The sequence below is a fragment of the Rhizomucor pusillus genome (assembly GCF_041956525.1).
Source record: "Rhizomucor pusillus strain CBS 183.67 unplaced genomic scaffold VTP01scaffold_1, whole genome shotgun sequence".
Classification (NCBI taxonomy): domain Eukaryota; kingdom Fungi; phylum Mucoromycota; class Mucoromycetes; order Mucorales; family Lichtheimiaceae; genus Rhizomucor; species Rhizomucor pusillus.
The window spans coordinates 1,324,699-1,349,978 of record NW_027192143.1 but is presented as its reverse complement, the minus strand read 5'-3'; the positions used below and the strand labels follow the sequence as shown (position 1 = coordinate 1,349,978).

Sequence of the window (25,280 nt, the reverse complement as noted above, 5' to 3'; positions counted from 1 at the left end):
GTTCAGTGAAACGTCGAATGATTTGTAGGGAAATTCTTTGAAACTATACATTTGCTCGCTTTCACTTCCATTAACCTTTATTGCTTAGGAGTTTTATCTTAATCTGTCATCAATAAGTAGCAATTATCGATTCAGACCTACATTGATCACAGAAACATCGATATATTGCTGCGAGTACTCTGTGCATCATGCACGTCTGGTGATAAATTGCAGGGGAGAGATTTTTCCAAGCTAACACATTCGTGAAGTTCGTACAATTCAGTCGATTATATGGGTAATCTATCAATGGACGATAATACTATTCAAGATCACAGTTTTGAGCAGTAACCACTCGTTCCAATCGATTCGCTCGTCGCTAGGGAAATAGTCTTCATAAATTCGATGCCATTGAACAGTAACTTGTTCTTTGACTTCATAAAAAATCTCCATTTTCCACCATAGTCTTTGTAAACAATCAATGTGTTAGGTCTCAAAGCAGACTTTTGGCCTTGAAGCAACGTAAATAACTCTCGATAATACCCAAAATCCGCTACTGTTCTGATTTAGATCATAGATAACAGTACCAATATTCATAGAAATGCCCGATGAACTGTTCAACGAGCTGTAAAGAACTCGTCCCACGATAAAAGCTCCTCTTGGAAACATATCAAAGCGACGTGCCGATTTGACTGCGAGAGTGACGATGCTGATAGATTTGACGCTTAAAATGCTATATATGACAATTTTAGAGATGCAAAGAGAATAACATGAGACGCGAGAGCAAACGAGCAGTCTGTTTTGTGACACATGATCACTGGATTGGGCGAGACACAAGAAGATTAAACGGAAGCTATCTTTATTGGTTTTAAATACAAGACTTCTATTCTAAAAGATAGTGCCGTTTAGTTCACGTTGAGCAAGCTTCAACGATATATCCAGGAAACACCACGAGGAGGCGGCACCGCCAGTTCCCGGGCGAGGTATAACCTCGTTACAAAAAGTAGGATGCGCCTTCGTGTTTTGCATCCGCGGAAAATCTTCAATAAAAAGGCAGAAGATCTCCTGATTGCAAGACAGAGTCAAAAAGGGCACCCTTTGTTATGAATGGCTAGAAAAGCCATAAACAGGATATCTTGGGAACCTTTGATGCCTTGTTATTGCTTTAAGAAGAACCTTGAGAACCTTGATAGCCTTGAAAGCCCTGGGTTTTGACTTGACCAACTTGCTAGGGCACCACCGAATGCCACCTCTCTTCCAGCTATTAAAGCAACTCGTGGGAGGGGCAACAAGGAACCACAAGCCGCTGCAGCCCTTTTTGTCCCGGATTAGGAGTGTTGGAAGTTGACTTGACTTTGGTCAGTCTCCTCCGCAACACTATAAAGGTACTATAAACCATTACATCCCTGCGCAGAAGGGTCTACGTGAGTATGGATTTGTTTAACTGCCGATAGTTCGCACACTTACGGGCCTTGACCGTTCTATGGAAGAAAACTATGGAGGGAATGCTCTGTGAGTGATGTACAGGTTAGGTAGTCTTTTTTTCCATTGGTCGAAGCTGGGGAAAGACCATAAACCCCAGCGGATGTGTGCCTCGGGAGTTCCTTCGGTCAGTGATCTGTAGAAGAGAAAGGGAAGGATGGGTGAGCCACACGAATGCGGCTCCCGTTGAATCCACGATCTTGACCTCTTTCGAGGATCAGAAAGCGGAAAACCCCACGAAAGGTGCAAAGTGGAGGCCCGCGTCGTCTTCATTGGGCACCTGCCGTTCTCGTGAATCACAGACCGCGAGATTGCAAAAACAGGCAGAAGCCTATGCAAATTTTTCTCGTGTGAAAATTTGCAACGGCAGTGAGAGAGCCTTCAAATCTTCTGCGGAGGCGGGAGAGTTAAGTGAACGCAGCCATGCATGAATTCTGTCAAATGCAATTTTCTGGTTTGTGTTACAATGTTTTGGAGCAAACAGACCTTCCAAGCACAAGATATTCCAGACTTAACCAACAAAGTTGCTATTGTCACTCGAAGTACCGGAGGGGTACGTTGCAGCGATTTGCTTCCACGAGATCTTGACTCACTGTACATTTACAATCGCGCGATTGTAGATTGGCAAGGCTTCTGCGCTGGAGTTGGCGCGCAAAAATTGTACAGTGTGAGTACAAAGCTAAGTGACAGCTACTTTACATTGTATTGATACGGAAGTTATGCCCAGTATAGTCGCTGCTCGCAACAAGACTCAAGCCGAAGCAACTATCGAGGAAATCCGCAAGGAAACGAAGAACGATGAAGTCGAATTTATCGAGATCGACCTTTGCTCTTTGGCATCCGTTAAGAAGTTTGCGGATGACTTCAAGTCGCGACACGACAAGCTGCACATGCTTTTGAACAACGCAGATGTTTTGAGTACACCTTTCCGTCTGACGGAAGGTGGCAAGTGTGAATAATCAAACGCAACGCAATCATCGCTTATTGATATTTAATATGCAGGCATTGAGATGCAAATGGCGACCAACCATGTTGCTCACTATTATCTGACCATGCTGTTACAGCCTGTGCTAGAAAATTCTGCCCCTAGTCGCGTCATTGTGGTCAGCTCGGAAGCTCATCGATTCCTGTCGTTTACTGGTTTCAACTGTGACAAGTTGAATGATGACAAAGGCTACAGTGCAATCTGGCAGTACGGATATACAAAGGTAAAATAATAGACATATATGCGCATAGATGATGTTTTAACGACTGTATGAAAGGCAGCAAATATCATGTTTACAATAGAATTGGCTCGTCCTTTAAAGCCCAAAGGTATAGAGGTAATCACGCGCAATCCCAATTTATATACAAACATTTTAATGTGACACCAATACATATTGCTAGGTCTATGTCAATACACTACACCCAGGAATTGTGAAGACATCAATGCTGCTAAGGCCAGAATCTACTTTGGCTCGTTTCTTGTCGTACATCATAAGATACATTGCTGTATCGCCCGAAAAAGATGCAATGTCGCCGCTCTATTTAGCTACTAGCTTACTATGGAGGAGGAAAAGATCACTGTCGCTACTATGTACCTGTTGGACATCAGTCCAGTCCAAGCTCGGTCGTTACGTCCGAGAAGAACATTGCAAAGCTTTGGGAATGGACCGAAGATATTTTGAAAGTCAAGGCCCCTGACTATGAAGGCTCACCAGTGTAGTCCTACACATCGCATTGTAGCATTATCCTATTCTATGATTTGTCTGTGTATACATATTCAAAAGTACTCACCAGTGTCTTGCTCGTAATTACTGAAAAGTTTAGTGTTGCATAACAATGTGAAATACCCACCACCGTCTACATAAATGCTTTCCTGCAATGTGATATCTAGCCTGGTCTATTCAAAAGCTTTTCAAGTTGGAAAATCTGTATTTATCAATTTCAGCCTGAGCTCATTAATGATGACAGGATACGATGAGGCACAAAAAGTCGCTGCTAGTTTTAAGCCTAGTTGTACGCAGACATTGGAGGGAGATCAAAAGAGAAGTGGATGGGCTAGAGGGAGTATAAAGACTTTTAAAGAAGGACAGAGAGAGAGTTAAGTTATTTAGTGACAAGTGAATGATATTAATGCTGCCTTCTCTTGGCGATTTTACTAAAAGTATCTTTTAATTTGCCGTGAAAGCCGATGGAATGAGTAGAATCGCGGCCATCGAGAGTGTCTTCATCGTCACCACGATAGCTGCGAGGGTATCGAGGAGGCAGCGTTGAAGGCGCCGTCGAATAATCATGGACGCCGAGCGATGGCGGCCGAGAAATGGTGTCAGGGTTTGAGAATGTCGAATTGGTTCCGCTGCTAAATACGCTGGCTCTGCTAACATCCATCTCGTTGCCTCGCATGTTCATATTGCGCATACCATGGTTCAATGCATGCATGCCGTACTCTAGAGTTTCAAATGCAGACGTAAATGTGAATACTCGGTCGCGGATATGAACTTCTATCTTGATTTCTGTCTGTCCAAAGAACATCTTGATTGTCATAAAGATTGGCTCTCCCTTTTGTACGCCAGGGAATTTGGGCATCTTGATAGGGAACCGCGCTACTTTGAAGACTTGAGGATGGGTTGTGAGTCGAGGCACAGGATCGTCGCCATCGTAAGCAAAAAGATCTAGGGTAGAGAGCGTGCAAATTAGCAAAGAACACGTAAATATAAGTCAATGGTCAATGTTTACCGGTGTCTGTGTCATTTGGATAAGCGATCATAAAGTTCTTGGATACACATTCATCCACCTGCACTCTCTGTCCCTTTTGCACGTAGACGCTAAATCGTTGTTTGCAGAATACTCGACCGTCGTCGCCAGCAATGCGTTGCTCCGGGGGATCCAGTATTGGCTCAAAGACCATGCGGGTCTCGACACCATATGTACGACGCGACACGCGCTCCGTGACCATACGCGGGTTCAGTCCGAAATACACCGCCCCTCTTACTACGGCTAATTCACCTCGGGGAGGCACACCAATAAATCCGACACGACGAGAAAACTCGTCAATGACTCGACGTCGCAGATACTCTGATTGTCCAAAACCGCCGACCAAAAATATGGCATCCAGTCGTACTTGAGATTGGCGTATCTGAGCGTCAATCAAATCCAAAACCTTTTGGACAACAGGCTCAAATACATATTCGCAGAGATCTTCAGCAGAAATACGCAAATTTCCGTCTTCAATTCCCGCTGCTGGATCGTCGACTGTTGCTAAACCTAAAGTGGCAGGCAGACGGAGAAACTGTTCTTCATCTCCTTCAAATTGGGGCTGCAAAGACACAAGACCCGAAAAAAAAGGGGAAGGGAAGAGATTTGTCGGTTCAGTGCCCTTGGCTACGAAGCATACATATATAAAGCAGTATGCAGATTTACCTTTACACCTTCGATAAATTCGTCCATCATAGCCTCCATGGCTGTATCGCTGATCCGTCCATGTCCGTAGAAACGACTCTTTAGATATTCACGCATCCGTGCATCCAAAAAGGTGGATCCACAAGAATCCCCCTGACCCTTTGTCACTTCTTTCAGTGCTCTCCTTCCGCTCGAGTCGTCAATTTCGAAAACAATCAAGTCAACAGTACCACCACCTGCATCGCAAATCATGAAACGTTGTCCATGGCTCAGGTTGAATTGATCGCACTTTTTCTCGCAATACAGCGCGGCTGCTTCGGGCTCGCTGATGAGCATGAGACGATCTGGGTGATCCCAGCGATTGATGATGCCTGCGCGGATAGCTGCTTCGCGCATAGTCGCCTTTGCTTGATCGCTCCACATGGCAGGGACAGTTAAACAATAACGAAATTTCGACTGATCATAGTTGGACGCAAAGCTACGCTGAAGTTCACTGCAAACGTGAGCGTGGAATGCTTCCAAGTAATGAGATATAGCGTCAAGCGCCGTCAAACCGTTGGGAAGTGGTGTTAAATCAAGCGACTCGTCGAGATGCAGTTTGAATCGAGATAACAAACAATCACCCGTGCGTCTAGCTGCTAATCTTCGTGCGTCTTGACCCCAGGCCGATAACTGTGTAGAACCTTGTGGATAGAGGGATAAAGTGGGCGTTTTTGGATAAGGGCTGATCTGCCTCGGCCTAAAGTTTTATATAAATTATTTATAAGTCATCCTGCTTTTAATAACTGCGGGTTGGGTCTCGGTCGCGCTGTCATACCATCGCAGAATATCTACTGGATCCTCGCTGCTGTCTCGAGTAAACGCATAGCAGCAGCCAGAAAAAGTGGTACCAAAGTCTAGCACACAATGAATTAGGGAGGTTGCGCCAAGAACTCCATCTCCACTCGGCGATCCAGGCACCGTGTCTTACCAATGCCAATAACGTAGGCGTAATCCGACAGGTCAAATGTTGAGGAGTCCATGGACATGTCGGTTCAAAAAAGAAAGGAGCAAAAATAAAAAGAGAAAAGTAAAAGACAACCGTTCGAGTGTAGAAACACGTTCGAACCAAAAAAAAGAGGGGTCCCCTCCACCATGTCACGGTGCTCTCCTCTCAAAATTGGAATCGTAGGTGACACACGAATCGACATTTGAACCTCCGTCGAGCAATGCAATAAGAAGAATCAGGCACCAATGCCTTGGCAGCGGCGCTGGCAGTGGCTTGCACACCTTACACTCATGCTACGATCTTCCCTCCGTCGAATTGCGATCCAAAGCGGACGTCGTTATAGCACCAAACAGAAGGTCATTTTTTTAGACGAGAAGCAACTTGAAGCTCTCGGACGTGACGAACTCGGTCAAGTGCAGTAAGTGAACCCAGGGAACAAGCAGTTTGACATGTCGCTCACTGTGACACCCTCGTACAGAGCTGCGGAACACTTTGAAGCATTACTCCCGGAGAATCAGGAACCATATGTGCGCAGATCGCCGGAAGCTCTGTTTGGGAAGAAGCGGATCGGTCACGTTGAGCTTCCAAAATCTGTCAACAAAGCGATCACGGAGTTCATGAACAGTAAGCACCGCTGTTGCCATGCATGAAAATGGATTGGGTACGACTTAAATAATTACATTAGATCGACCGGATAACCACATTGTACGAACAGATGCCTTGAAAATGTTTGCAGCATTGCGGAATTACGAAGTTATTGGAGAGGATAATGATGCATCGGCCGGATCACCGAAAAAGAAACGACAGCAGAAAAAATCAGTGGAACCACAGACGCTCACATATGGTCCACGAGAAACTGTGGCATACACTGTCGGATTAGCACCTGCCAACTATGGACCTGCCTACAATATATTGCACGAACTGTCAAATAGATTATCAGACTTTGACCCCAAATCAATGTTGGACTTTGGTACAGGCCCCGGGACTGCATTGTGGTAAGCAATCGGCAACTCAGCGTAACGAATAGGATGTAGATTGCTTATGCAATTTTCGAAAAAGGGCGGCGCAGGAAGTGTTTCCCAAGATCAGCGAGCTGACAGGAGTGGATATTTCAGAAGACATGATAAAGATGGCAGAATACATTGACGGTATGCTGCGGATGCGGAGATAATCAGGCAATACAAACTTATTTTGCACGATTTCACGACAGAAAATTCAAGGAAAACCGATGATAAAGATAAAATGTCTGTTCAATTTCGACGGTACATGGAAATGAATCCCAAGGTATGTAACTTTGATAGGATAATATGCAACTCAGCGCTGACTTCATTCCTGTCGCAGCTCAAGAAACCCGATCTAGTGATCAGTTCATATACTTTGGGTGAAATACCATCGGAGGCGCTACGAAAATCTGTGGTAGAGCAGTTATGGGAGCAAACTGATGATATTTTGGTACGTTTGCAACTGAAATCGTGAATGAAATTGAGAAAATAACATATTATTGTAAACTAGGTCTTGATTGATCGAGGCAATCCTGCTGGTTTTGAAAGAATTGCGCAAGCAAGGCAAATTATTTTGGATAGAGACGAAGATGTGCATGTAGTCTCACCTGTAAGTGACACAGCGCAAAAGAAATGCAAGCCAAGATGGTCATTAATTTGGGATTTCCTTGAATAGTGTCCGCACGATGCTCCTTGCCCAATGCTGTTCTCACCAAACGCAAAACCACACAAGTCATGGTGCCATTTCTCACAGAGAATACAACGGCCTTCATTTTTGGCAAGTTATCAGCCAATACACATTTGTTGATCAATTCGACTAATGCATCCTTTTGCGTCCAACAGATGAAAACAAAACATGCAAAGAACAATATTGAAGATGCAAAATACTCATACGTTGTGCTACGCCGGGGCAAACGGCCATTGCCATCTTCATCAACCACTGCTTCGAGTGAAGCATCTACATCGGGCATGGAATTGGAGGCATATCGATGGCCACGCTTGGTCTTACCACCACGCAAGAATCCAAGGCATGTCGTTTTAGACGTTTGCTCAAAAACAGGTATAAGCTATCCAGTGTAGATTATCCATAAGCAAGTTGCTGACAATTTTCCATCCAAAAGGCGAGATTCAGCGGATGACTATTCCAAAGTCTCAGGGCAAGATACCTTACCGGGATGCACGCAAGGTCATGTGGGGTGATTTATACCCTCACCCACCAAAGACGAAAATTGTGACGAGAATGGTCAAAGCAGAAGAACCATTAGAAGCAGACAAGGAACAAGAGAAAAAGGAGGAACCAATAAAAGTATAATTGTTCCTGGCTCTCGTTTTTAAGGATTGTAAAAAACGATAATTGAAGCAAAGAAAATCATTCAAACTCGCTTCCCGTCTTGCTGCCGAACGAGACTTGCTTTTGTCAATGAAAAACGGAAAATCAAACGGCAATGGGCGATCAATTTACAGTTGGTTCCAGGGCAGTAGCTCGAGTCAGTCGACAATGACGTGCAGTCTCGAAGAACAGGAAGAGCAAGATCTGAAAAGGGCGATTGAGCTTAGTTTGCAACAGCAAATTGAAGAGCAGAAGAAAATGTTTGAACAGTTCGAGAAGCAATGCGCCGTATGGAGCAATCAAAAGCGACACAGGCACCGAACCTCGACTTTTCACAGCAGCGACGAAGACGGTGGTGGTGGAGACAGTGGCGAAAATAGTGACGGCTTCGAAACTATTAGTTTTCGTAAAGTGAAGCAAGAAAAAGTCAGAGATCCGTCACCTTGCCCTTCGGACGACTCAACGTTCTACATTGAAGATATATCAGTGTACATGGATCAGTGTATTAAAGAGGAACCATCCACAGCACCAGCGCATTCTCCACAACTTCCACACTCGTCGCCACCATCCTCCCCTACGAGGTGCCGATCACCTTCACCGACCCCTTCTTCTTCGCTACCGTCACTGCCGGCATCACGTCCAAAAGGAAAACAAAAAGCGGTTTTCGTGAGAAAAGCACACAAAGCGGAGGCAGATCAAGATACTCGCCCTGAAGAACAGCATAATAACGTAAATCTCGATCAGTTTGTGGAATCACTCACCGTTCCTACCCGTAAAGTTTACGCCCGCAAACCTGCATACAAAGGAAAACAAGTTGGATCGCTGGTAATATACATCTTTAAGGTGGTGGTCCACGAGGTTGTGTAAACTATTACTCTTCTTTTTTTTTAGAGTGGACCAGTTCCCACCGAAGATGTTGCTTGTCCCGTATGTTTTCGTAGGTATCGGTCACACGAAATCAATCTGCACGCTTCCGGATGCACCGGTGCATACAGCGATGACGACAACGACGACGACGAATTACATGATCCAAAGCACCAAGTAAAAGTTACCCACCGAAAGGAACAAGATCGTCGCGACGACGAGAACGACGATGACGATAACGACTGCATTGTCATTGATCCTCCCTATTCCCATACAAATACCAACGTATCATCTGTAAATACCTCGCCATCAACTCCAAAACCGTCTTGCGCTATTCCTTCCTCTTCCTCCTCTTCCTCCTCTCGATCCACAGCAAAAACCATGGCTGCGGCCATCCTCCAGAACGAAGAGCAGAGAAGGAAAAGGTGAGACCGAAAGTAGAACTACAAGTAGTACAATCCTCATGTACCATTCGTATCATGATAGGAGACGAATATCACGCAATGATCTCAACAATTATTATGCTACAGCAGACGAAGATATGGAAGGTCACTTTGAAGACGCCGGCTTCGCTAGCAATGTTTCGACGCTTTCGTGGGAATCAAGAGGCTGGTCTAACCTTTGACAATGCCATTATTCTCATGAATGACGATGATATCATGCTTCTTTTTTAATTTTAACATTCGCAATAAATGTAGCAGTACGGAAGGGAAGAGAAATGTAAATTGAACAGAAAAAAATCTAATGTGGAAGAGAGGACATGTTGCACTATGCTGAGACAAGAGATGATGACAATGAACAAAGGATAATGCTGTTTACTTGTTTAATAACGTCCGTTTCCTCGGCCGCGGTATCCATTACGTTGGCGATCACCGTTTCCGTTGTTGCGGCCGTAACCGTTGCGACCGCCAGATTGATATCCGCCACCGTTGCGGCTGTAACCGTTGCGACCATAACCGCCGCCACCGTTACCTCCAAACCGGCCATAGCCGTTGCCACCTTGGCGGTCGTTTCTTTCCGCCAATTCAGGCAGTTCTTGGAGAGCGGACAGAGTAACATTGTGCTGTTTCTTGAACGGGCGACCACAGAGCCAGACAGAGCCATCCTCTTGAACTTCGACTTGGTTTGCGGGAGCATCGAAAACGACACCCTTCATATCGCGAGTCATCCGCCAACCTTTGCAATCGGTCATTTCGGGATATTCGCGGCTGATAATGTTCTTGACATATCCAGGGTGTTGAATTTCATGACTGATTTGGAAGAAGAGGGTGATCTGGTTCTCCATGCCAGATAACAAAGATCGGGTGGGAATTCCATTTTGGTATCCAGATACTAGAGCCAGAACTGCAGCGACAGCATCTCTAGCACCGTGCTTCTCAATGAGCTTGTCAGCAGATTCGGCAAAGAAGGGCAGTACTTCTTGCTTGACTGTTTCGATCTGCTTGAAGGCATCCTCGGTAGCGGCCTTGATGATATCCTCAGGGCGGGGAGCTGCCATCATTTCAAACTTTACACCAGTCTTGCGAGTGATAACCTTGAGGATGCTTTCTTCTTGAGGCTTATAGAAAGTGACACAGATACCCTTGCGACCAGCACGACCGGTACGACCAGATCGGTGGACATAGCTCTCGGTATCAAGAGGAGGCTGGCAGTTGATAACCAGGTCAACCTGAGGAATATCAAGACCACGAGCCATAACGTCAGTGCAGACAATACATTTGTACTTTCCTTCTCGGAAAGCCTTCATGGTTGCTTCACGTGATTGCTGTGCAATATCACCATGTAGAACAGCAGCATCCAACTTTGCATGAGTACCGAGTTCGTTTGCATCGGCCTTGGTAGCGCAAAAGATGACCGTCAAACCACTTCGACCGTAAACATTGACAACGTCACCAATGATGTCTGCGCGTGCCAGATACGACGTGGGCATAGCAATGTGGCGAATGTTTTGGTTCGTTCTGTTGGACGAGTTGCCAACCAAGTCGATGCGCTTGTAATCCTCCTTCATGAAACGTTTGATAGTGGTCATGACAGAATCAGGAACCGTCGCAGAGAATAGCAATGTCTGATAGTCACGGCTTTCTGATTTCTGTTCCTTGATGTGGTTCAAGACGTTGAACATATCTTCTTCAAAACCACGAGCATCCAACATTTCATCTGCTTCGTCAAGGATAATGAATCGTATGTTGTGGAGCTTGAGGTTGCCAAACTTGATGTGATCCAAAACTCGACCGGGAGTACCGACAATGACATCAACACCATCTCTCAGTACAGAGGTTTGTTCCTTGTATGGCACACCGCCGTACATAGCAAGAGCCTTCAATCGGTTGCCGGAGACGGATTCGAAATCGCCGCAGACTTGCTTGGCCAAATCTCTCGTAGGGCACATTACCAAAACACGGGGTGCACGTCCACGTCGCGTGTTGAACTCGGTGTCAAGTGCGAGCTTCTCGATGACAGGCAAAGCAAAGGCTAAAGTCTTGCCGGTACCGGTACGTGCACGAGCAAGAACATCGTTGCCATCAAAAATGGCATCAAATGTTGCTGCCTGGATTTCAAACAAGGAGCGAATGCCACGAGCTTCAAGGTTTTCTACCGTGCTGGATGAAATACGGAAGTTGGAGAGACGCAGGTGGTCGGGAATTTGCTCTTCTTGTTCTTGTTCTTCTTGCTCGCCTGCAACCTCCTCATCATCTACCTTGCGTTTTTTAGGTTGCTGGGACTCTTCCTCTTGTTTACGATCCTTCCTGGATTCAAGTTCTTGTTTTTCTTCATTGCCAACATGTTCTTCCTTGTACTGATCACGATCTCGCTTCCTGGAGCCCCTGTCATTGCGATCGTCGCTGCGGCTGTACCGATCAGATTTGCTTGATGAACGGCTATATTTGTTCGGACGATCTAAAGTTGAACATTACATTGTGAGCTTCGAAGTATAGTTTTACACTTGTTTTCTCTGAAACATACCTTTAGAATACGCAGTCGGCATAGCTTGACAAAAGAAGGGAGAGAAAAAAGTGCAACTTTCGCAGATTTATAAAAGAAATTTTCGAGACAATTGTGTGCTCCGCTCAGGTACGCAGTTTCGTGGCTTCCCCCAAACATCGAGCTGATTGGATACCAGAACATCATCGGCATTTCTTGCGGGCCTGTCCAATTAAAGGTATGCGCGATATGTGCTGTGATGTGCATCCTATTGGTAAGTCTATAGCTTACGCATATTCTTTTTCAATCTAAACTGATATTTTCGATCCGGTGAGGACAGCCTCTTGAGAATTCCTTAATGAGTTCCCAATGTGCATTAATTCCTCCAGATATAAACGCTCCTCTTAGCATAAACACTACATCGTTGATTGTGCTGCTATGCTTTAAGCATGCATAAGATCAGAAAAGAGTCTCTCACAGCGGTATACAATTAAATGGATTCTTTAAAACGTTCAGCTTTGTATGTCATATATGTCGCGCTACTGAAAAAATACAGTAGATGCATCAATAGTCCACACACAGTCACGTTTCACACGCCGCATTGTTCCATTTCGCCGACATCCACGAAATTCAGTTCACGCAAGTCCAACATTCTGTTCATCTGCAAACAGCACAGATTTCTCAGTTATTACAAAAAACTATAATTATTTAAGCGTAGATAAACTAGTCTATAAATCATCGTTTGCGCTTGAGGATAGGTTGGAAGGCGCTGGACTCTTCAGAGATAGGTGGAGGTGGAGGTCCAGCTGGAGGTGTGCCTGAGGTGGATGGCGTTCTGGCATGGTAGTTGTAGTAATCTTGCATGCCATAGTGACCTACGTGACCATAGGGATGCATTTCACGTTCGTCAAATGCGGGGGAGGAGCTGTCAGAAGAGGTCTGGTGAGGATGGAAAACAGACGGAGCAGACAAGTTGCGGATGGAGGGAAGTCGGACGTCTTGTTCTGGCGACCGTTGCAGAGGCGCAGGATGGGAGGGTGGTGGATAATACTGCGAATGAGGAGGGTAACGCAAAGATGGAGGTGGTGAGTTAGGAGGGTGAGGAGGTAATGGTTGTTGTTGTTGTTGTTGAGATGATTGCTGCTGCTGCTGCTGAGGAAGGTGCGACTGCTGCTGTTGTTGTTGCTGCTGCAGATGATGCACTGCCAGCGGAGGCGACGATATAGACGAGGAAGAAGAAGAGGATGAGGGTCTATTTGCAGTGCTGTTAAGAAACTGATTGACGAGGACAGGATCCAAGTCAGCCGGGTTTGGCATTTGCTGCGACTGCAAAATTGCACGGAGCATATTCTCAATAGCTCTTAATCGCTCTTCTATTGCTTCCAACGCTGCCTTGCTCTGTGCACTCCTCTTGTCGTCACTCTGACCTTGAGCCGCCGGGTACACGCATTCTACATTTGATCTTACACAGCTGCGACAAGGCTGCTCGCCGTTGCATTTCGTTTTCTTGCGTCTGCATTCTGCACACGCACTTACGATCTTTACGCGTTTTTTCCGAAGTTGGAAGGGCTGTTGTGGCGGTGGTGGCGCCGACGCTGAAGGTGTGGGCTGTTGTGCGCTTGGTGGTTGCTGCTGCTGCTGTTGTTGCTGTGATTGTTGCTCATCGCCGGTCATGGCTCAAGTAAATGTTCGACTGGAGGGAGTCGTAAGGCTCAGCCTGAGAAAAAGAGTGGAGAGTTGAGCACAAAACGGGAAAAGGAAGTTAAAGCAAAGGAACGTTCGCCCCGGTGGTCCACAAGGTTGAATAGCTATTGCTGGTTGCACCGGCCTTCCATGATCGGGATTCCCAGCGGGTGCAAGCCACTTATCTTCCTTGGCAACGGATGTTCCCGCAGATTTAGGCATGCTACACTACATTACATTCACTAGCTAGAGCATCCATATTCGGTGCTCGAGCACTTGATGCTAAGCACTATCTGCATCCACTCAGACGCGGAAACCTATCCATTAAAGCAAAAAGCCGGCCTTCGGCGCCATTGGGGCTAGTACCGCGGTAGCAATAATATATACCTTATGCCGCAAATTTATGATGAAAGGAATGTCATTTTACGTAATCCAAACAATGGCTCTTGGAAAATGGCCCATTGAACATTGGAATTGCTCCCCAAAAAGACGCGTGATCTTTGAGAAAAATTATTCATATTGCAACAGCTTGAAATGAAATGAACAGACATTGTAGTAATGTCCAGAATTCTAGAATACGGTCGATATTGTATGTAGTTGGTCGTAAGGAGTATGGTTACACCGAATAGGAATCCACATAAAGCAAGCATGTGACAACTCAAGATTGATGTATTCTAAAAGTCATGCTATTCATTTGATGCCCTCAAGTTTGACGGATGCCTCGTTTGGAATGTAAATACGGTACGTATTCTATTCCACTTCAACATACAACAGTGTATGTAGCTCAGAAAACATTATCTTGAATTGAACTCTTGGCAATGGCGGTTTCGAAATGTGCATACCTCCTATATCTTGGTAGGAGCGTTTCCCATAACTGATAGATCTACCGACATTAGATTTCTCATAGTAGTAACGACGATTTCAATCCACGAGGGTCTAGCTGGAATGGCGATATCTATAAATAGCGCTGGATCCATTGTTCATCATGTAGCGGTCGCGTGGAATGACGTAGGACCATGCAAGGAAAGCCAAAGTGGACGCCACATCCTGCTCTCTCTGCTTGTCAGAGAAATGTGAATTTTACCAATTTTAGATTTATCCCCGGTTTCCTGGGCAATCTTTGTGCGATGCATGTTGGAGCCAGCTCCGTCTCAAACATACACACAAGTGTCATGCAATGCATGGTTTTCATATGATTGCGATCACCGTCTGATATCCAGACGAAGGGAAATCCATCTCGGAGGTTATGTTCCGTGCTGTTTTCATTGTGTATGCATACGTGAAGAAGGAAGCAATGTAAGAATCCATACAAGATCTCGTTATTGCAAACCAATCTGCTTTGAAGTACAACAGCTTGCGTTCCTAATAATGTTGGTCTCGTGGTGTAATGTCATGAAGATCTACGAGCAGTCAAAAGCAGCAACGAATCTTATTTGTGAGATCTCTATCACTATTAGTGAGATCCTGTAGGCGAAGGGACAAGTTTGGCACAGTCTGTGCCTGTAATTATTATATTTTCGGCCTTTTTCTTCCTGATGTTTTGTTGGGCCAAAACGACTCCTGACAGCAACAGTTGTCTGCCCTGTTCTTAGAGAAACCCATCGGCAGGTACCTGTTACACAGGCAAGTAAATATTCCAAGGATTATTTGATGATGATATTAACAGCAATATATTCGTTTCTTAGGACAACTTTCTAGTATATACTTCCTCATAGTTCAACAATGATGATTATTGCTTATAAAATTACTAGTAGACGAGCTTATAGAAGCTTGTATACATATCCAAGCGACAAGATGACAGTTCGGAGAAAACTGCAATCTATCGCCGGATCTAAAGTTGCTAAAGCGTCTGAAGAAGCAGTCTATTCCAGCTAGACCTAATGTCTGCAGGTAAAAGGAAGGAACGAAAACTTTTTCGACAATTCGCCATAATTTCTGATCGTTTGGCAAGACTCTAAGCAGCAGCTATCGACAGCGAACGCTAATCTCGACGATCAATCGCTGTATAATCGTTTCCGAGGTTTCGCTGCTGGCGTCGCCTCAGGCATCACGAAGCTGGCTGTAGGGCACCCTTTTGGTACGTTGTTTCGGGATGAATAGCATACAATATAGATGATTTGCCTAACAATTTGTCAAAGATACCATCAAAGTTCGTCTGCAGACGTCTGGCAAGGAGGAAGGACGGTTCAAGGGCCCACTAGATTGCCTCGCCAAAACAGTACGCCAGGAAGGTTTCAGGGCGCTTTACAAAGGTGCTACTCCACCCTTGATTGGCTGGATGTTCATGGATAGTATCATGTAAGCGGCTTGTTTTCCCTCATATTCAAGAAGTTTGCAATATTCACACGTGAATAGGTTGGGCACGCTGCATAATGCGAGAATGATCCAACAAAAGTGGAACGGGGATAAACCACTTAGTGTATTTCAGCACGGACTCGCCGGTCTAGCGGGTGGAATTACAGTTTCATTTGTAGCCACGCCGGTCGAACAGATCAAATCGAGACTGCAGGTCCAATACGATGCCGCTACAAAGGTCTACAGTGGTCCTATCAACTGCGCCGCCCAAATCATACGAAACAACGGCGTGTTTGGTCTCTGGACTGGTCTCCTGCCCACTATGCTCTTCCGAAGCTGGTTCTTTGTCTTTTGGGCATCCTACGACGTATTTACGCGCGAACTAAAGAAACTCGAGTTGTCTGACGGCAGCGTCACATTTATCGCAGGAGGCCTGAGCGCAACAGCGTTCTGGCTCGGCGCGTTCCCCTCAGACGCTGTCAAGAACAGATACATGACACAACCTGATGTTAAGCCAAAGCGATTCCCGACACCGTTGTCCGTCGCGCAGTATATCTACAAGCAAGATGGCCTCAGAGGCTTTTACCGCGGCTTCTTGCCATCGTTCCTTCGCGCTTTCCCTACTAATGCCTCCGCTGTATTTATGTTTGAAACTGTCATGCGATTACTAAAGTAACCGACCTGTACATATACATGTAGAATCACACACTGATAACCAAATAGATTTCCATCACAAAAGCAGACATTATTGAATTTTTTCTCCTCTTTGGGCCAGGATGTTGCTTTTATTCTTTATACAAGGTAGGAGGCAGAAAGAAGCACCTTATAGGGTGCGGGACACCTGCCAGACACGGATGAGGTTATCAGTGTAGCCAGAGAACAAAGTGCTGCCATCAGCGCTCCAGGCAATGGAAACACACTCGGGCTCGCGAGCCTTGCGTTGACCGGCCATGTTGAATTCAGGACGGAGCTCATCGACCAAGGACTTGTTCTCGAGGTCCCAAACCTTGATGGAGGAAGCGGTAGCGGCAACCAACCAGTATCGGTTAGGAGAGAAGGTGAGGGCGTTGACGACATCACCAGCTTCAAGGGAATACAAGTGCTTGGAGTCGTTCAAGTCCCAAAGCATGACAACGCCGTCCTTACCAGCGGAAGCGCAGAGGGAACCATCGGGGGAGACGGTGACGGTGTTGACGTAGCCGTTGTGGCCAATGAAGTTGGTGCGAAGCTTGAGCTTGGTCAAGTCCCAGACCTTGACGATCTTATCCCAGCCACCAGAGACGATGAGAGGGTTGGCTGGGTTGGGAGAGAAGCGGACGCAGGAGACCCAGTCGCTGTGGCCATCTTCGGTGAGCTGGTACTTGCACTCACCAAGGGTGTTCCAGAGCTTGATGGTCTTGTCACGGGAGCCGGAGACGATCTGACGGTTGTCGGCAGAGAAGGAGACGGACAAAACGTCGTTGGTGTGACCGACGAAGCGGCGGGTGGTGGTGCCGGTGGCGAGGTCCCAGAGACGGAGGGTCTTGTCCCAGGAGGCAGAAAGAGCAAACTGACCATCAGAAGAGATGGCAAGGTCCTGAACGAAGTGGTTGTGGCCCAACAAGGACTTGCGGGGAACACCGTAGTTCAGCTCGTCACTAAATACAGCCATTCTTGTCAATTCTTCTATTCCTAGCAATCGAGATATATCCATCTTGGTATATCAAAACATACCGGGTGAGAGCCCAGACAATGACAGACTTGTCTGTATACAGTTCAAAGTTATCAGCATTCACGATTACATTGTTGCTCATTCCACTCCAAAGCAAGCTATCGAAACATACCACGGGAAGCAGACAAAACCATGTCGGGAGCCTCAGAGGTGGTGGCGATGGCAGTGACTAGAAAACAGTGTTATAACAACGTTTTTGTCCACTCTTCAACAAGCAGCGTCGAAGGTTGTCAGAGAGCGATGCTTACCCCAGTTGCCATGGCCTACACGAAAATTGCATTGGTTAGCACCACTTGTACAAAATTTGGTAATCCAAAATTTTCAACCCGTTTGATCCATCATCCATTTGTTCAACCACACAATCGTGCTCCCATTCATCCATCCAATCTCCAATCCTTCCATCCAAGCTGATACGCACCTTCAAGGGTGCCGCGAAGAGTCAAGGTGTCCATACTGAGATACTAAATGAAGAGAAGGCTCCATGGTTACCGTCTCCCACAGCTTTTACAGCCTGCGGCCCGCGAAGCGACTGCGGGCTTTGAAATTTAATTCGTGCTTCTGCTCCGTTTTAGACCACAAAGGCATCATGAAAACCATCGTTTCCTTAAAAGCGTACCCTCAACCTTGGCTTACAACAAAGAGTAAATGCGAGAAGATGTTTTACTACTCATATCTAAAGCCTAGCTATATAATTACAATATGAGCTTGAGGAGAAGCGGTTTTGGGATGTCAACTACATACATGACTTTTCGCACTCTTCAAGGCAAATATAGGTTTCTGAGAGTATTCGCATCAGAGTGGGCTATGGAGGTGATAGAAGGTTACAATTTGCAGAGAACAGTATATGTACAGTACGTCAAATCAAAACTTTCAAGATATTTCCATCCACCGCTTTGCCTGGCTTGAATTTCTCGATCGTCTCCTTGTTTTTGCTTTTGAGATAATCATTACTGTCTTTCTATATAAATGTTTGCGTCAACCGTTTTGCAATGTTGTTTTTGACCAAGGGCATAGATCACAGGGTCCAGAGCATTCCCTATTCATCAATAAAAAGCTTCCTTGCATAGCTTACAAAAGCATATTGTGAAATTATGATGTGGAGTCTGCAATTGAGTATTACCTGTTGTAATATCAATTTTCCCATCTCTATTTTTACCAAGCTCATATACGACGTATATATTATTTCAAGAAAAAGGTTAGTTGCTAACCATATGAATGAGCTTGGTGCAACTGGAAGAACGGCGGGATCAAGGAGATCCATTTGATGTTGCTGCCGTTCTCTTTTGAAGCATGTGAGAGCACCTGCGGGGAGGATCAGTTGCTGTGTCATGAAAATCCAAATTCGGCTGGCGCACTTGGGATTCTTATTCTCGCACAGCCCACGCCCTCTACCCCGCAACTTCCCCTTTGTTTATGCTTTCATATGCAGGACGTCCAGCAATACAATAACTTGTTAAAGTACCAGCAGTTCGACTCGGCCGAGAATGAAAGCAATAAACGCAAGAAGGCCACCAGAGCATGCTTGCATTGTCAAAAGGTGAGACAATGCAATCGCACGCACATTTGTTCCATTCCATTTGGCTAACGATACCTGTAATTTCTAGGCTCATTTAACCTGCGACGACAGTACGTTGTAGCCCTTGGTAGAAGGTACAACTGCAGCTGATTATTTCGTGAATTGTAGGTCGGCCCTGTCAACGATGTGTAAAACGAGGATTAGCGCCTACTTGCACTGATGCCGTAAGAAAGAAAGCAAAGTATCTGCAGGATACCTCGGTCGACAACCAGAGCAGCGAACAGAGTACGTCCGACCAGAGTGATCCAACTCGTAAGTGTTTTACGCAAGCAACCCGGCTTCAATTCAAACCCGTTGCTAAAACTTTCCAACTTGACCAAGTTTTTCCCACATCATTTCCCAACGGCACGGATCCAGCAGCAGTTCCAGAACAAACACAAGCCAATATGGGTAATTTCACAGATGACTCGAATATATTAACAGCATTTGCTGATGCAAAATCTAGGGGCGAACTTGCTCGATGCGAATCAATTCTTCAACTTTTCGCTCAATGAACTGCAGGATCTCGGCTTTGGATCAGAAACCGCTGGATTGGAATATGGATTTTTAGGAAACATGCTTCAGAACCCTCTTGACCTATCAACATCTTTGGGCGGTGACACCGCCAATAACTACACGACCACGTCCAGCTTGGATATGAACGCGTTCCCTTTTCCTGCTACGAACACCACTTCTGCACCCACGTACGCTGCAGCCGCAGCCGCAGCTGCTGCAGCTGCTCAAAATCCGTCTCTGTTCCCGATGTTCAGTTCAGTCGCTTTTGCACCTGGTGCGAACCCGTTAGCTAATCATCCCAGCAAGAGCACTGCCAGCCCCACACAAAGCAACAGCGAAAACGAAAAGTCGCCTTCCACCGTCAATATCACGCCAGCACCCGTCGGATCACTCTCCTCCCCGTCTTCCTCTGCCACGTCGCCTTCCGCCCTCAAGAGAAACAGCACACAAGCAAATGCTAAGCGTAAATCGCATACACCAGAAGCTGTATACATGAGTGTTCGCAAACCATTTAACTACGCCGAAGGATTCCATTACTTGATCCAATACGTTCGAGAAAAGTAAGCCAGAAACGAAATACGAAACGGGTCTCCAGGCAATGACACTTTTCTTCTCCGCTCTGTAAATGCAGGATGGGTAGAGAGGACCTAATGAGGATTAGCCGAGCGCTGGCGCTATTTCGGCCATCCTTCCTTGCGCTGATCATGAACCTTACAGAAGAAGACTTAGTTTTCATGGAAAAGTGTATACAGCGGACTTTACTGGTAACTATGCAGAGTGGTCGTACACACGGGGAAGCAAATTAGCTGTTTGCTAAACTTAACGGGGTCTGCTAGGAATATGAGAAGTTGATTAGCTTTTCCGGTACGCCGACGGTCGTTTGGCGTCGGACTGGCGAAGTATGTTTGGTCGGCAAGGAATTCTTGCTTTTGACGCAGTGGTCAAAAGATACGCTTCTTAACAAAAAGACATATATTTACGAGGTAACATCGAATTACTGGAGCGAATGCAAATAAGTATTTGCTGACATCTTCACGCATACGTATTCTCTTAGTTGATGGACAACCAGTCGGCAGTAGAGTACTGGGAAAAATTCTCCATGCACGCATTTGATAATACCGACAAATCCTGCATCTATTCTTGCATCCTGAAGACTCCGCACCAGAAACCCGTCCCCTGCACCTTCTGTTTTACTATCAAGCGTGATATCTTCGATTTACCGAGTGTCATAGTGGGCAATGTAAGTAACAGCTGGTAAATATGGAAATTACAGGAACAAGTGATGTTGATTGCTTTAACTAGTTCTTGCCGATTCTAAGTTGAATAGCTTTCTATTTCTCGCTATATATATATACTATCCGTTGATTTTGTACCTATATACCTGAATATACGCTGTGTTGATCTTCTCCGTGTGCAATTCGGTGTCTATAGTAAAGTATAGGCTCAAGAATTTCTTTGTACTTTTTCAGGGGCTGACAGCAGCAGGGAACGGAACTGCTAAGCGAAGGAGGGGAAAGAACAGCAGGAGGGGGTTTTCTCTCCACAACGACACGACCGATTACCAATATGGAACAAGAGATAGGTTTATCATATTCTTTCAAACGAAAGCGAAAAAAAGGAAAGGAAAGGAGTGGAAAGAGACAAACTATGGGAAATTCCATACACTTCGACAAAGTAATAGGTATCCTGGAGAGAGGAAAAAAAAAAAAAAAAAAAAAGAAAAAGGCTTCTCTCTCCAGTTTTAGATAGTAGGTATACACACACATGGGTAGGGTAGTCTAGCAGTAATGGACAAGGGATTACTTTCCGGGGCAGTCTTTAGTGCCGATAACACACCAGATGATATCCAGGACTCCAACGTTGAGGTCATCCAGTGCAGCGAAGACCTTCGGCGTCAAGTCCAAAGAATCTATATAGTCGATTGTGAATGAGTCATATAATGCGTAGATGGACTATAGTATTTGGATAAGGTAGAAGTATGCATACTTTTCTTACAACCAGGGCATGCGTCTGTAATAGTGGCCTTGACTGTCTTGCCATTCTTTTTGTTCTTGATCCACACCTTCTTCTTGCAGAAGTCGCTGACAGCATCTTCGTCTCCAAACAAGTCGAGACTAAGCGCAACAATGCTGCTATCGTCGTCCTCTTTAATACCATCGCAGGCACCTTCAGGGCCTCCCTCGGTGACCGGATGAAACCACGTAGCCTTTCCGGTTTTCAGACCATCGAAGAGTGCCTGGACGATATCTCCAACCTTGCCTCGTTTTTCCATATCAATTGGCTTAGCCTGGGCCACAAGCATCAGGCCAAATAATGCAAGCAAGAACATGACGTTTGCCTTCATTTCGTTAGCGTCTCTCTAAAGGGGTGTTTAAGCCGATATGAGGAAAGAGGAAGAAAGCACGGGCAAAGATTGGAACTGCTTGGGCAACGATGACCGCGCTTTATAAAGGGGTTTGGAAACCTTGTCCTGTTTTGTGCAATCCACGAAGAGAATTCAGGAGACTTAGGAGACACAACTAGAAACTGAGCAAGCATCATTATACAAACATGGAATCGGAGCGTTACGTTTGCTATCGAGCCTTAATTTTATTATTCTTGCTCTTGTTGCAACAAGCAGGCAATTATTCGGCAGCTAAATCTCATGCCAGGAGATGCGGAGGACACCCTTGTCCAAATCTGCGAGCTTCTTGAAAGCAGCAGGCGTCAGATCGAGGTCTCCGTAGCCACATTCAGGGCAGGCATCCTTAACAATGGCATCAACGTGCTTGCCGTTACCGTAGATGCGGATTTTCTTGAAGCACCAGCCGCTCTTTCGTGACAAGTCACCGTATTGCTTTGAATTCTGTACATTAAAGGGGGGGATTTTATCAGTAACAGATTCATTCTGCAAAAGCGCTACCTTTGTTTACCATGGCTACAATGTATTCGCTGTCACTTTCGTATTCCCAGCATGCTCCAATGGACTTTCTGTTTTCAACAGCGGATGGAACGAACCAAGTAGCTGTTCCCCAGTACTTTGCCCGGTCGGCCAGCGACTTGCGCCGCACAGCAGCGTCGGCAAGGACCTTGGTTGTTGAAGCATCGACCAGCGTCAGGAGGAAAAGAGAGAGAAGAAACACAATGGAGCGCATCATGATGATTATGAAGATAGAAATGAATGTGAATTATATGCAATGCGTGTGATGGAGATCTATGTGAGTATGTGTACGTGGCCAGCCACCGATTGAGAAAATGAAAGGAATAGAGAGACAGAGAGAGAGAGAAGACGAGAAACAAACGCAAGGAATTGATAAAAGAAACAGCCAGAGTCTAGATCGTCTTTGACAGCTAGAAAACTTTGAAGAACGCGAAACAAAAGCTCAGTAATGGTTCCCCGCTCGATTGTTTCATAATCTTCTAGGCTTTCGGTATCGATCGTTTCTGTCGGTGAGCTTTCCGTTACGTTCCGGACGCAAGTCTGACACTCAGCTGCCGAACAAGTTCCATGCACATGTGTATATCGGATGTTGCAATCCTAAAATGACCATGACAAGTATCGTCAATGTTAAGGATTACGTGTCATTGTACCTGAGTATCCGGAGGTTTCTTTCAAGAGCAGAGCAATGATCATGGGACATGTTTCAGTCAAAGAAATTTGTTGCCCTGGACTCAAGCTTTGTGTGTAACGTTGCACCGGAGGCCCAATCGTGTCCGTGTGCGCACTGGTGCTCCCAAAGTCGTGTGATTCATGGGCCATGTGAGCGCCCAACCTTGTGCAACGGACCGGTCGTTCTTGCAACGTCAGGAAAAATAAAAAAAGAGAGGAAAATTTTTTTCCTACCTTTTTCATTAGACACCCGCGTTTTTGCCAAAGCGGAGCAGCGGACAGGAAAGGATCGCGACCTCTGGCGAAAAATGGAAAAGAAACAAGACACAATGAAATCATACGAGATTTGCGTAAATGTGAGCTGATCATCGTATCCAACAAGAACAAGGTTTTCCAGTCAAGTGGTGTGACAAACGACAAACGCAAAGCAGTCACTGCTAGTGCGACCACGCTGTGCGTTTAAAAGGAAGGACAAACCGCCCCCACACGTCTCTCTTCTCTCTCATTTTCCCTTGGCCCGTTCTCTCTCTCTCTCTTCAATCTTTCTTCGCTTGAAACTTGGTCTTACCGCGCATAAGGAAAAACCTTTGCAAAACATGGACATGCTATCGACATCATGGTCTTCTGTCTCCACTGACCACTCTTCCGTGGATTCCACGGATGAATCTCTGCTGTTTACACCGTCGCAGCTCTCACCCGTGTACATTGACACTTGTGTGAAATCAAACCCGAGTCTAATCATCAAGGTCGACTTTGATGGAGAAACGGTCGAACTGCCTGTTTATGCTCTGCGTCGACGGAACGCGCTTGTGCCTCCTTCTCTCGTGGCCATTCAACATTGAACGAAGCATCCCAAAAAGTATTCGCTCCAAACAAAACGAAAATTATCACCATACCCCACCTCTCCGGCATTACCACTTGCATCTGTCATTATGATTTGCATAGATTTCCTGACTCTATCCTTCTCCGTCATTGACAACCCGCCCTCTTTCCTCCCTTCTTTGTATTGTATATTTGTTTTCATTTGCTTTTTTTCCTTTTGTTATATAGTAAAAAGCGATTCTGTACGCTTAAACAAAATTCCGTCGAATTGTTTGCTTCTTTATTTCTAACATCCATTCCCATCCATTATGATGCGTAATGATGAGCTTATCAAGACGTATTTGCCCGTATCTCTTTATATGATTTTCCGTCTAACACATCTTTGCTCAAATGAGGCTCAGTCCAATGCAGGGTAATTCATCGAGATGGATCAGACTGCATATTAATGTACTTTCAAGCACCAGTTGTGAGTCAGGAACAGCGCAATCAAGGCAAAAGCCTTGAAAAAGGTATATTTGTTTGCCACAATCAAAGCTACGAGAACTATGTAGATATATTCGTGCATCGACAGCTTGTTAATTCTACACATTGGGCAGCAATACAGAAATAGATATTAAGAGCTGTCGTCGATGCCGTTGTTATTTTCGAGGAAGAGATCGAAGACCAATGCAGGCTGTCGATGATGATAGCCTCAGTAAAATGCTTGACCTGCTCTTGTATGGCTTCATCGATTCCACCGTCCTTCATGGTATCATTGTTGAGTACTGATTCATTTTCTATCATTTCCTTTAGCACTCGATATGCGGTGTTTTTTTCGATCGTCAAATCGACTGAACGAAGCAATTTTATCCGGGTATTGAGAGGATGGTTCCTCACGCACCCAAACCTGAGGAGAAGCTCAAATCGTTATAAAAAGTACCCAATAAGGAAAACGTATAGTTTACCTTTCTCCATAGTATCGCTTTTAGATGCCATGCTAGCATGCTTAGCGGCTTCCTCGGCATAATCCGGGGTATCATAGAAATGTAGCATTGGCCTTTTCAGAGCTTGCTACAACGAGCGGCTTCGGGGGCTGGTGAACCAGGCTTCAAACAGGTCTTCATCGTCATCATCGTCAACAAGACCTTCGAGCGTCATTGCAACGGGTTGAGAGCGACAGTAAATT

The 25,280-nt window shown here is 45.5% G+C and overlaps 14 protein-coding genes across 14 annotated transcripts; 6 read left to right on the top strand and 8 right to left on the bottom strand.

Annotated features, from left to right (window-relative positions):
• Nucleotides 1-1,374: 1,374 nt before the first annotated feature.
• VTP01DRAFT_598 (uncharacterized protein) lies at nt 1,375-1,731 on the bottom strand (the record flags this gene model as incomplete). The annotated part of the gene is made up of 3 exons (XM_069384829.1): nt 1,375-1,382; nt 1,444-1,470; nt 1,554-1,731. The coding sequence occupies 3 exons, from the start codon at nt 1,729-1,731 to the stop codon at nt 1,375-1,377; spliced, it is 213 nt and encodes a 70-aa protein (XP_069245018.1).
• A 193-nt stretch (nt 1,732-1,924) lies between these two features.
• VTP01DRAFT_597 (uncharacterized protein) lies at nt 1,925-3,163 on the top strand (the record flags this gene model as incomplete). The annotated part of the gene is made up of 7 exons (XM_069384818.1): nt 1,925-2,011; nt 2,079-2,125; nt 2,186-2,409; nt 2,461-2,666; nt 2,721-2,772; nt 2,845-2,927; nt 2,990-3,163. 7 exons carry the CDS (start codon nt 1,925-1,927, stop codon nt 3,161-3,163), a joined length of 873 nt encoding a protein of 290 aa, XP_069245017.1.
• A 407-nt stretch (nt 3,164-3,570) lies between these two features.
• On the bottom strand, nt 3,571-5,867 carry VTP01DRAFT_596 (uncharacterized protein; the record flags this gene model as incomplete). Its single annotated transcript, XM_069384807.1, has 5 exons — nt 3,571-4,112; nt 4,177-4,756; nt 4,861-5,578; nt 5,657-5,735; nt 5,810-5,867. The coding sequence occupies 5 exons, from the start codon at nt 5,865-5,867 to the stop codon at nt 3,571-3,573; spliced, it is 1,977 nt and encodes a 658-aa protein (XP_069245016.1).
• Nucleotides 5,868-6,117: 250 nt separating this feature from the next.
• On the top strand, nt 6,118-8,140 carry VTP01DRAFT_595 (uncharacterized protein; the record flags this gene model as incomplete). Its single annotated transcript, XM_069384796.1, has 10 exons — nt 6,118-6,245; nt 6,306-6,451; nt 6,513-6,822; nt 6,887-6,975; nt 7,038-7,111; nt 7,169-7,279; nt 7,340-7,438; nt 7,505-7,606; nt 7,672-7,888; nt 7,950-8,140. The coding sequence occupies 10 exons, from the start codon at nt 6,118-6,120 to the stop codon at nt 8,138-8,140; spliced, it is 1,467 nt and encodes a 488-aa protein (XP_069245015.1).
• Nucleotides 8,141-8,326: 186 nt separating this feature from the next.
• VTP01DRAFT_594 (uncharacterized protein) lies at nt 8,327-9,831 on the top strand (the record flags this gene model as incomplete). The annotated part of the gene is made up of 4 exons (XM_069384785.1): nt 8,327-8,983; nt 9,050-9,447; nt 9,509-9,602; nt 9,721-9,831. The coding sequence occupies 4 exons, from the start codon at nt 8,327-8,329 to the stop codon at nt 9,829-9,831; spliced, it is 1,260 nt and encodes a 419-aa protein (XP_069245014.1).
• Nucleotides 9,832-9,845: 14 nt separating this feature from the next.
• VTP01DRAFT_593 (uncharacterized protein) lies at nt 9,846-12,008 on the bottom strand (the record flags this gene model as incomplete). The annotated part of the gene is made up of 2 exons (XM_069384774.1): nt 9,846-11,920; nt 11,987-12,008. The coding sequence occupies 2 exons, from the start codon at nt 12,006-12,008 to the stop codon at nt 9,846-9,848; spliced, it is 2,097 nt and encodes a 698-aa protein (XP_069245013.1).
• Nucleotides 12,009-12,679: 671 nt separating this feature from the next.
• Nucleotides 12,680-13,618, bottom strand: VTP01DRAFT_592 (uncharacterized protein; the record flags this gene model as incomplete). The annotated part of the gene is made up of 1 exon (XM_069384763.1): nt 12,680-13,618. One exon carries the CDS (start codon nt 13,616-13,618, stop codon nt 12,680-12,682), a length of 939 nt encoding a protein of 312 aa, XP_069245012.1.
• Nucleotides 13,619-15,507: 1,889 nt separating this feature from the next.
• Nucleotides 15,508-16,598, top strand: VTP01DRAFT_591 (uncharacterized protein; the record flags this gene model as incomplete). The annotated part of the gene is made up of 4 exons (XM_069384752.1): nt 15,508-15,517; nt 15,579-15,704; nt 15,766-15,925; nt 15,983-16,598. 4 exons carry the CDS (start codon nt 15,508-15,510, stop codon nt 16,596-16,598), a joined length of 912 nt encoding a protein of 303 aa, XP_069245011.1.
• A 147-nt stretch (nt 16,599-16,745) lies between these two features.
• On the bottom strand, nt 16,746-18,085 carry VTP01DRAFT_590 (40S ribosomal protein RACK1; the record flags this gene model as incomplete). The annotated part of the gene is made up of 5 exons (XM_069384741.1): nt 16,746-17,559; nt 17,636-17,666; nt 17,746-17,802; nt 17,882-17,896; nt 18,052-18,085. The coding sequence occupies 5 exons, from the start codon at nt 18,083-18,085 to the stop codon at nt 16,746-16,748; spliced, it is 951 nt and encodes a 316-aa protein (XP_069245010.1).
• A 971-nt stretch (nt 18,086-19,056) lies between these two features.
• Nucleotides 19,057-21,027, top strand: VTP01DRAFT_589 (uncharacterized protein; the record flags this gene model as incomplete). Its single annotated transcript, XM_069384729.1, has 9 exons — nt 19,057-19,170; nt 19,238-19,259; nt 19,318-19,461; nt 19,531-19,599; nt 19,655-20,264; nt 20,336-20,468; nt 20,541-20,687; nt 20,759-20,944; nt 21,007-21,027. 9 exons carry the CDS (start codon nt 19,057-19,059, stop codon nt 21,025-21,027), a joined length of 1,446 nt encoding a protein of 481 aa, XP_069245009.1.
• Nucleotides 21,028-21,503: 476 nt separating this feature from the next.
• Nucleotides 21,504-22,048, bottom strand: VTP01DRAFT_588 (uncharacterized protein; the record flags this gene model as incomplete). The annotated part of the gene is made up of 2 exons (XM_069384718.1): nt 21,504-21,613; nt 21,691-22,048. The coding sequence occupies 2 exons, from the start codon at nt 22,046-22,048 to the stop codon at nt 21,504-21,506; spliced, it is 468 nt and encodes a 155-aa protein (XP_069245008.1).
• A 291-nt stretch (nt 22,049-22,339) lies between these two features.
• Nucleotides 22,340-22,841, bottom strand: VTP01DRAFT_587 (uncharacterized protein; the record flags this gene model as incomplete). Its single annotated transcript, XM_069384707.1, has 2 exons — nt 22,340-22,549; nt 22,617-22,841. 2 exons carry the CDS (start codon nt 22,839-22,841, stop codon nt 22,340-22,342), a joined length of 435 nt encoding a protein of 144 aa, XP_069245007.1.
• A 1,054-nt stretch (nt 22,842-23,895) lies between these two features.
• Nucleotides 23,896-24,269, top strand: VTP01DRAFT_586 (uncharacterized protein; the record flags this gene model as incomplete). Its single annotated transcript, XM_069384696.1, has 2 exons — nt 23,896-23,993; nt 24,056-24,269. 2 exons carry the CDS (start codon nt 23,896-23,898, stop codon nt 24,267-24,269), a joined length of 312 nt encoding a protein of 103 aa, XP_069245006.1.
• A 459-nt stretch (nt 24,270-24,728) lies between these two features.
• On the bottom strand, nt 24,729-25,252 carry VTP01DRAFT_585 (uncharacterized protein; the record flags this gene model as incomplete). The annotated part of the gene is made up of 4 exons (XM_069384685.1): nt 24,729-24,788; nt 24,824-24,945; nt 25,060-25,151; nt 25,209-25,252. The coding sequence occupies 4 exons, from the start codon at nt 25,250-25,252 to the stop codon at nt 24,729-24,731; spliced, it is 318 nt and encodes a 105-aa protein (XP_069245005.1).
• Nucleotides 25,253-25,280: the final 28 nt, after the last annotated feature.